Raw genomic sequence first — 10509 nt, 5'->3', positions numbered from 1 at the left:
ATAGGATCTTTAAACAATCCGGACCGGCTCTGAGAGATGATAGTTGATTTCGACTATAAATAGGTCACCATATTCACACAACCAACTGAAACCTGTAAATTTAAAATAGCTACACATCAAATATTCAGAAGCCATCATTGAGAATGTACACCTTTAGATAATAATTATCATGGTCAAACAGAGATGAAAAAGCAACATAATTTAAAAAATTTCTAGTCATACAGACTTTGTGTAGAGTTTAAAAGGGAGATAGATTCATCAACTGACCCTAAATAGCTATGACCAATAGAGATTAATGATAATCATAATATGATATTCAGTTTGACAAAGTTTAACTTATCTTGCAACTAATTCTCTCAATCTACTTTTCAATATTAAAAAATAGAAGATTGTCAATCTAGTCTTTTAACACGTTCTTATCAACTTATTTATGTTTCTCACTTTATCAATAACACCTCAATCTACTAGAGAATCAGGTTTTGCAATAAGTCTATCTGTTGAAATATCAGGCCGGGAACTCGGCCGCCGCCTTCGCCTTCGCCTTGGAGATGCTGAAGCTAGCGCCGGGCAGGGAGTTGACCACAGGGTGCAGGCCGGTGTAGGTGCAGAAGTTGCTATCAACGGCGGTGACGTTTCGAGGGAGGATGAAGTCGGGGCCGCCGGCAGTGGCAACATGGGAGGCGGCGAAGGAGAGAAGCAGGAAGAACAGTACTTTGTTAAGCGCCATTGCGTATCGTTCAAATACTAGACTGCGTGTTTGGGTGAAGACTTTCCGGATGATGAATTTTGCAGTTGCCTTGTAGATCAATTTAAAGATGCTGCACCTCGAATTGTTCCGATATGGATGGACGAACGAGGATGAAGATTTGTGTTCTTTTGTTTGACTAAATCAATGATAGCTTTTGATTGACATGACCAGGAGACGGTATAATTTAACTGAGCTTCATAGTAGAACTATGCCAACTAGTGCTAGATCATTACGAAAACAAATTGTGCATGCTTTATAAACAAAAAGTAGATGCATGTAGTGTCAAATAGAAGATTATAAATCGAAGAAGAGAAGAGACACTCATTGGAATTAAGATTCAGAAGCAGCATTTTAGAAGGGGAAAAAACACAGAAATAAGCCATTCCGAAATCAACAAAGTAGCAGGCGACCCTACTTCAAATGCATGTTCAAGTGCAACTCAAACAGGGAACGATTTATTTCCAATTGCATCTCTAAGTATACTAGAGTAGTGCAAGTTTGATGGAAAAGTTAAGGCAAGTAATGAAACCCAATTCCCAATGGGCTCGGCCTCTTGAACCACGTTGGAGCCTCAATCAACTACTTCTTCTGTTTTACTTGGTTTCGAGAGGAGATACCAGCCCAGGCCACAAACAGCAGCAGCAGTCCCAGCAAGCACAGCATAGTTGCGGATCGGGTCGGTTGAAGTACCCGCTGTCGATGATCCTTGTGTAGCAGTGGACTTCACCTCAGTGGATGAGGGTTCTGGTTTGACTGGGGCTTCCTCTGCAGGTTTTGGGCCCTGAAAATTTAACCCATCTGAACTTTAGCAACAAAAAATGTAAATAAAAGATGTATCATTATTGTTTATGTGTAATTCGACTTTTAATCACAAGAATTAGGACCATTGGTATCCAACAAGTTAGTATCTCAAATATACGATGTTGGGTACATAAATCTTTGTTGTTGAGCCCCATATAAGGTCACTCCTTGATCGTTGTTTTTTTTTTTTATTAAAAAATATCTCTTCGCATTTTGCCATTAGTATTATAGAAACAAAAAGATTGACACGTTTGACAGATTGTACACAGAACCAAGAGCATTTAACAACCTACAATTTTTAGTTTATTGAAAGAAAATTCTGCTCTAATCCTTAGTAGAAAAAATAAGAATGCAATGAAATAGTTTTAGGTGAAACGAATATTTACTAAAAACGAAAACAAAAAAAAAACAAAAATGAGGATGGAAACATAAAATCAGAAATATTGAATTCCTTCTCGAAGAGTTTCTGTAAAGAATAACATGAATACATACCTTCTGCGCAAGCTTCTCTAACTTTTCTTTCTCAATTTTCTGCAGCAAAAGGCAAATCTGTTAGTATTTACTCTTGATGCATATTCTTTTGCTAAAAGAGTCATTTATGATACTGGTACTTAGTCTAAAAAGAATAAAGGTTAAATCATATGAAATCATAGTAGTAAAAAGCTTGTTTTCTGGGAAAAGTTCAAGTTAGCCAACATAACTACTTCATGCTTTAGAACATCAAGCATGTATAACAGCAATGATGATGTTGAAAGACTGAGATACTGAGCACAAGATTGAATCATGCAGACAGTTCCCAAAGGAACAGCCTTTCAATCACAAGATGGTGAAAAACCATTGCTGTGGCATTTAGAGAAACCATAAATCTGGGAATCAAACCATCATAATTTCAGTAATAGTCTTATGATTGGAATATAGTAGTTTCTAATTCAGTTGAACAAAGTAGGCCAAAGCCTCAAGATTTCTAAGGCTCTCCTAATCCATGAACTATGACCTTATTCCAGAAATAGCAATTTTCCGATATGAATATCTGTACCATTCTTATACTTAGAAGTCATGATGTAGAGATATGGCAAACACTATCAGGTATGAGTGCAGAATTCCAGCTATGCATTTTACTTTAACCCAAAAAGTGCTTTCTATTCGGATACTATATCTTAATTGATTTGAGAGAAAGTGATAGGCATAGGGAAAAATTTGTAAATGTGTTTAAAAAACTCTATATTACTCTATAGTTAGCAATTATTTTACTGCAATATCAATGGCAAACTTACTTTAATCCAAAAAATTGCTTTATGTTCCATTTTTAAATGTGTCAAAAAAACTCTATCGTAACTGGATCATTACTGCAACATCAATAACAAAACCTGTTGTTCCATTCATGAACCATGAGCCTTGGATATAATACATGCGTACAATTTAGAAAAAAGATTGCTTTTTGTAGCACGTCTAATACTATCAGACAAATAGGTAAAGACAAACCACTTCAAACCAGAGCCTTTACTTTTTATGTAACTATAACAAGCCCAACTGAAAGCATTCAGTTTCCGAAGATACTTTCACAGGATATTATAAGATGCTGTCAAGTGTATCATCCAAATGAGAATTTTACCATTGAGGCAATACTTTATACTGGTGAGTGCACTGAATCACTTTACAAAATAAATTAGCAACTTCATACACTCTAGAAATATCTCCCTCTACAAATATAATATGAGAATGATGTTGCATTTATGTTCTTTAATTGGAATGTCATGTTCTAGGGAGAAAGGAACAACCTTGAAAGTTTGTACACATGGAATATCAGAAAAGTCTGCACAAAACATTGATGTAAGGTATAGAGAGGATGCAGACACGCAAAAATGACATAGATTACCGGTCATATATTAACTAAGTTTTCATTTCTCCAAAAGAACACCGATGAAAATGTATGCCATTAAAAATATCAAACTTAAAATATAATGCAAGATCACCAGTATGAGAATGAAAACCTGTAACCATTGGAAAGATGAACTTGAATAAAGCTAGCAATTAGCATTTGTGGATACTATGATGTTAATTGCAAACAATTATAACTACACAAAAAATTTATAATCCTATCCCAATCTCTCAATATTCCCGATATGACAATTTAGTATACTAATTATTCTTCCTTGTTAAAATTACTTCCCACTATTAAGGTTTCCAGACGTGCATACTTTACAGAAATCAGGACATGAAACCTAGTCTAATAGAAGATTTGCATCCATCAGAAGGTCATTCAAATGCAACTGCTCGATCACATCTGATTTGATAACACATTGACTCTACAAAGCACATGTCAACACATGCAACACAATGTACAGCCTCCCTCGTTCACACAGGTTTAGGTATCTTAGCTACAAGTTCTTCATGCATCACTCAATCATCATCGCAGACTATCTACATCAATGTAAACAAAATGCTTCCTCCGTAAATGAACCCTAAAAATCATGATATGGGGTAGAACCTTGATGAAAACGTTCTCCGCCGCTTTCTCCTCCTCGCTGAGAACCTTCCCACCGGAGGAGAGCCTGCGGGCGACGTACCTTGCTGCGATCTTGGCGGCCATGGCGATTTCGGATCCAAACCGAAGGGTTTCTCGAGATCAAACAGCGACTATGCACGCTCGCATCTTCTCGCTTCTATTATAAATCACTCCCACCTCCGCCCTCCACTGTCCGTATGATTTCCATCGGACGTTCGATAATGACTTAGGTTTCTTTGCCGTAGATCCTTTCATCACAAGTCATAGGTGATCTAAACGACCCGTTATCATCGCTAGCCCAGGCAGACCCGGCCCATAACGGTCCAGATTCGTCATTGTGGCTGTCAAAAAACAAAATCGTTATTGCTTCAATTCAAATATTAAAACATCTAAAATCATATTTTCTAAAAAAAAAAAACCTAATGGACCTTAATTATTTAATGTATTGCTAAACAACCATTATAATTTGAAGTGCTAATTAATTTTTTTTTCCAAATTTATAGATCCTACTCGTTTGATCTTGAAAATAATTAATGATAAAAAGCAGTAGTAGTGTATGTCCATAACTAGACAATTACGATTCATGGGCATATTTGCCCACCCATCTAATAGCATAGTTGCCCCATTTTATTATCTCAACCATGTTTTTTGAGAATTCACACAGTCAAAGATGAAAAAGAAAACCACAAAAATAAGTGAATGTTTTCTCACTGACACCAGCAGTCTATACACAGGGAAATAGAAAGGTCATAACTCGTTCTACTATACATAAAATTCACTCGTGAAATCGCTAAACCTAGAACAAGATCCAATAGTAGACTAGTAGTGGCAGAAGGAAGAATGAAGTTAAAACTGTCAATTTGGTAATGGATCTTTTCCGTCCGCAATGTGCTATAAGCCAACCCATTTCACCCATGTGAACATACGTCCGATTCTGAAAGGCAAGCCGTAGTCTTTGGTAATGGCTGGTTCCCTTTTTGCTGCCTCTGGTTCAGACCAAACATATACTCCACGTTCTTGACGGCTCCCAGGAACAGTGTTGTCAAGAATAAATGCAACAATAAATGCAATCACCATGTGAAATGAAAACAAAGTATTCAGAACATAGTTCACCTGAAATTGTCACACATATCAGTAATCAGATCTATTCTAACTTCAAACTCCAGAAAGATCCTATGAACTAGATTATCTATCACTGATTTGTCAAAGGAAATATATTCAAGAGCATAATTATGTGGGCATCATACCCCACGCAACTTCTAAGTGCTAACTTGATATTTCAAGTCTAAACACTAATATAAGGTCACATGGGTAATAATCAGCACAAACATTGTAGGAGAAGAAGACGACATACCCCTCGAGATCTTGTATGAATAGGTCCATGAGAGGCAACAGCATATGGTTGGAAGTAACTTGGAACGGATGAATTTGAAGATGGAATAAGTCCATATTGCTGGAAGTAGGCAGGTACTGATAATGAGAGAAACAATGAGAGGCCAATTATGATATTATTCCTGGAGCTTCCAGTCTCGCTGTATCGCAGGTTTGACAACCCCAGAGCAGCAATCATGGCCCACATACAGCAAAGAAGACCAGCCACCATGACATCTGGGATAGAAGCTATAAATCCTCCTATTTTCCCTATTGAGAATTCACAAAATGAGTCGTCATAGTGGCAAGCGAGGAGAAATAGCATTGGTGCTTACCAACAAAAGATAACAGAATGAGAATGACAGCACCGAGCTCAATAGCTCTCCGACTACCCATTTTAGTTGTAGCAATAGTGTGAATATTCTCAGTGAGAGTGGTTGAAGCGACTCCTGTGCCCCAAAGTGCAGCCAAGACACTAGAGATGCCTTCCATACCGATACCCCTGCTAACTACTCCAGGCGTAGGGGGTCTTGAGGCCACTAACAAAGCTGATGCATGGTATGTTCCCACCTTGAGCGAGAAACAAAGAATTACACATGGGAAGCAGGAAAAAAAGGAGGCTGAGGATTTAGGCAATACAAGAAAATGCAGGGTATTTATGGATATCAATGAATGGCATGTCAGGCATGTGCGTGACAGTGACAGTTACCCAATTTCAGTGACATAGGTGTCATTTGGCCAGCTGAAATTTGGTAGAGTGGCTGTGTAACCAATTGCAAATTGTCCTACCATTATTGTTGAATGATTTAGAAGTACAATCCTACGAGTTCTAGCATTAATTTAACTTGGTTGATTTTTGTGTTATAACATTTCAGTATTTGATAATAAATAGTGCTTCTCACGTGAACCATCACTGGCAAATCCCGATATGCAGAAACATTTTATCATATTTTCTTTCAGAAGATAACATAGCTAAGCAAGTTAGTGGAAGCCAATGTGAATCCCGGGAATGACACTTGATTTATGCTTCAACATATATTTCTTTATTATTATTTTTTTTCAAATGTTTGCGACTCATTATCACCTACACCAGAGGGAAACATGACATTAAGGTCTGAGGCATGATAGACTGCTAGTTAACAACACTCCTGGGTCCACCAGTGCACTTTTTATTCAAGCTGTGATCCACGATTAACACATACTCGTTCAACAAAATTAAAAAAGGCTCCAGAGAAAATAATACAGTGTTTACTACAAGATGAAACCTGGACTTCCATTTTCTAGATAACAATAAACGAAATTCTAGAACATAATAGTTATGCTAGAATTTCTTTTTTTTCATACAAGTATATTATTGAGTATAGCAAATATCTCAAATTATGGCATTAGTGACAGCATTAACCGAATAAAAAAACTATGTGAAAATCTTCAGCTAAATAAATGGGAAGAACACTCACAGAGTCAACTGATGCAATTATAGATACCACACACATCACTAGGGTCATCCTCCAATTGAAAATAGGTGTACCCCACTGCAGTGGGTATGGAAACCTAAACCAGGGAGCAGATCCTAAGGCGTGAGATGTATCAACATGGCAGTGTTTCATTCTTGGCACATGCTTCCTGCAGTAAGCTGTGACAGTATTTGAGACAGGTACATTTGCATCACAACCTTTATAACTGTAAACTCCAAGCTCTGTGAGAAGAAAAGCAATGAGCCATGTGAACCCCAGGCCTAATGGCACCTGTAACACAATACTTCTGAAATATGATATGAAGCCAAATCCAACATACAAAATAAAAGATCTAGCCAGAGATCAAATTTTTAGATAATTCGCAAGCTTACAGCATGTATCAAGAATATACGATGACCATATATGCGTATCTTCCGAAAATACTGTGACATGGAAGTAAAGGTAGTGTAAATTAGCATTGTAGAAACTCCAGAGGTATCATGATATTGTAGAAAATATTGAAATCTTGTCTGTACTCACTAGTGAAAATATAACAACCAGTAGTATCTGCAACATGCCAATCTCTAAGCAGGTGCCTACTTGAGTGAAACCATAAGCAAAAAACGATAGGCCAATGGATGCAATTGTTGGGGATACAACAACAGGGTTGATGAACCTGGAGAAATATCCAATTGATGCATAAAAAAACATGCTTGGAAATACAAACCAAAGAGCTTTACTAATCAAATTTAGAATGAGTGTTACATATATGACACGTGTTATTTGTTCATAAAGTATAGTAGTGAGTATAGCATATTTCTCAAATTTGTTAATTATGGCATTTGTCCAAGGTAACTAATGATACGAGTGCAATATAACAAGAAAGGATCCGCACCTTAATAGCAATGATGCAAGTCCAGTATATCCCACCATTGCTTGAAATACAGAAGAAGCAATTAAAGCTCCTTGTAGTTCCTTCATGATGTGCCTAAAACTCTGCAATCAATGATGGAATGTCAGAACCAAATAAGATATAAAAAGAGCAACCCGGTGTACGAAACTCTCACCAATACAGAGTCATGGCGAGGGATCGGACCATATTAGATCTATTGTATACAACCTTACTTGCATTGTAAGAGACCACAATGCAACAACTGTGATTCGAACTCGTGACCACAAGATCACACGGCAACAACTTTACCGTTACGCCAAAGCTCCCCTTAGAACCAGATAAGATATATTGTGAAAAAAAATTTAGCGATATAGCCTTATATATAGCTTAATTGAGATTTATGTATCTGATGGCAAAGCTGCGATAAGACATGACTTGATGGTGGTGGTGTATCGTGAAAAATTGTACAAAAGTATTTTTTCATTTTTCTTACTTTGTGTTCCACTAACCATTCATTTGTAATTGTGATAGTTGAAGTACATGCAAAAGTAACGATACTTAACCTTGTTCTGCAATATCCTGCTGGTTTAAGTAGAAGTAGAAACAGTTTTACAGCTGTTTTTGGCGCAGAATTCAAAATACATAAACAGGAACTGACCGTTTTAACAAACTCGTTTAGTGATACATGTACTATACAAACATTAGATGTAAGGATGGAGAGAAATTTACATTAGATGGTAGAGAAGCATACATTTTCTTTAAGACCCTGGAACTCTGGAGAATTGATTATTGCCAGTGCAGGTGCCAGATAAACATAGGAAGGCCCCTGCACCAGTGGCAACCTTGTTCCAAAGAATGTATGTAGCAATGTTGTCAGCCCTGAAACCAAAAGCACCGTCGATACCACAGCTGAAGTATCCTCCTGTTAGAATTAGTATTGGAACATCTAATCGAGTTCACAGCAGAAACTTAATAAGAAGGAAAAACAAGGACGGTTTCTCACATAAGTTCCCCCCATAGCTGGAACTATAACAAGCGGGATCAGAATCAAAGAACCCAGTATGGAAAGATAGTGTTGCAGACTATAGAATATGACCGGTACTGTAGAAGATTCACGTGACAATAAAAAGAATCAATATTTCAATACGAAAATAAGCGCAGGAAGGAAACTTTTTGACAGCAGCTCACCAAGACCAGGACTGTCTCTCAGCTCATAGTTAATGTGCGATTGACGCAGAGCAAGCCCTTCCTCTTCCTCTAGTTGAGGCAATGTAGCAGGTTCCTCTTCTCTTCTTTCCCTCGGTCGAGTATCGAACCGTACCACATGTCCATTAGGTCCCGAACCGGCGCTTCTCCTCCTCGCCGTCTGATGACTCTGATCTACAGGCGCTGGTACAATTGCGCCTCTCTCCTTGCTCTCCTGCTCCCCCACGGAAGGTACAGGCGGCGTAGGAAGCGCTGTGGAGGAACCTTCCCGAGTTCCTGCTTCCAGATCCACCTTGCTCCCTGATTCTGTCGGCTTGGGGAGCGCAATCTGGCCAGAATCGCTAGCGTCGGACTCGCCGGAGACCGTGCCCTTAAACCCAGTCCTCCTCGCCCAGGAGAGCTGCGGCGGCGGCGGCTGTTGCGCGGCGTCGGTGGCCGGAGGCCATGGCCCTGGTCGCTGGCGACGCGGCGGATGGTCCCTGCTCGCCATCGGCTCTCCCGCCGCGTTCGACTTGGAGATCGCCGGATCTCTCCCCGCCCCTCTTCCACCTTCAGATTTCGCCCTCCTCCAACGGAGTCCTTGATCGATCTCGCAGCCGTAGCAAATGAGGAAGCCTTACACGAGCTCGTAGTCTTCAGCTCACAGCCTCACAGAGGCAAGTGGCAGCGAAGTCCAAAAACGGAAGAGGGTTTTAAATATCTATTTGCCCTTCTTTAAAATACTTTCCATAACTAAAAATGCAAATTCAAACATGTACCAGGTCTTATATGCAAATTACTACTCTGAAAAGTGAAAAAAAAAATACACCTCAGAACTCTCCCCACTTTTCTCGACTCGTTATGATTTGGTGCGTACAGTGGAGCCCAACAGGGTTACGACGTTTTTTCCAAGTGAGTAACGTTGGGGGGTGCTCCGAAGAGCATTTTGGACCTGCTTTTTCTAAGCAATTTGACGTTGCTGTGGGTCAAGTACCTGGCTTTTTAGTTCCCGTGTACCCAAAATGTCTCCCCTGGTACAATCTGACGTGGTTTCTTTTCTTTGCCGTTGGTGTGGTCCCCACTCCTATTTGAGGACCCCACGTCTATGGGTGGGGTAAGAGTATGTCCCTTGATTAAACAAAGATAAGATAGGTTGTCTTAAATAGGATAAATATTTTAAAGATATTTTAAAATTTCCACGTCTAATTTTACCCACAAAAAATATTACATTTAAGATTTTTCAAACAAATAACAAAAGTTTTTTAATGAAGATTATCTTGAAAATTCTTACCTGACTTCATCTATAAATGACATTTTTAAAATGCTATGAGATCCCTCAATCCAACCACATAAATTGAAAATCAAATAAATTTAATTGAAGAAAAAACTTAGAAATCACAATGGTTGGCCCTTCTACCTTCTTAATATCTAGGTGGTCTTTAATTTAAGAGTTTAAAAATAAAAGAATAAATTTATTTTCAAATTTTATATTTGGTTGATAGAAATAGAATTAAAATTTTAGAATGAAATCTAAAAATTTAGATATTGATAA

General features: G+C 38.4%; 2 protein-coding genes across 2 annotated transcripts; both read right to left on the bottom strand.

The window, feature by feature from the left end:
• Nucleotides 1-1078: 1078 nt before the first annotated feature.
• LOC122033629 (uncharacterized protein At2g27730, mitochondrial-like) lies at nt 1079-4225 on the bottom strand. Its single transcript, XM_042592692.1, has 3 exons — nt 4038-4225; nt 2042-2080; nt 1079-1529 (listed from the first exon to the last, which is right to left on the bottom strand). Exons 1-3 carry the CDS (start codon nt 4137-4139, stop codon nt 1320-1322), a joined length of 351 nt encoding a protein of 116 aa, XP_042448626.1. The 5' UTR covers nt 4140-4225; the 3' UTR covers nt 1079-1319.
• Nucleotides 4226-4726: 501 nt separating this feature from the next.
• Nucleotides 4727-9678, bottom strand: LOC122033628 (nucleobase-ascorbate transporter 12-like). The gene is made up of 10 exons (XM_042592691.1): nt 8961-9678; nt 8776-8873; nt 8524-8694; nt 7776-7876; nt 7421-7556; nt 7273-7323; nt 6884-7171; nt 5762-5996; nt 5410-5696; nt 4727-5168 (listed from the first exon to the last, which is right to left on the bottom strand). Exons 1-10 carry the CDS (start codon nt 9466-9468, stop codon nt 4947-4949), a joined length of 2097 nt encoding a protein of 698 aa, XP_042448625.1. The 5' UTR covers nt 9469-9678; the 3' UTR covers nt 4727-4946.
• Between the last annotated feature and the right edge of the window lie 831 nt (nt 9679-10509).

This window comes from Zingiber officinale, chromosome 11B, assembly GCF_018446385.1.
Source record: "Zingiber officinale cultivar Zhangliang chromosome 11B, Zo_v1.1, whole genome shotgun sequence".
NCBI lineage: Eukaryota > Viridiplantae > Streptophyta > Magnoliopsida > Zingiberales > Zingiberaceae > Zingiber > Zingiber officinale.
Note: the sequence above shows the minus strand (reverse complement) of the source record. Positions and strands in the feature narration are given on the sequence as shown.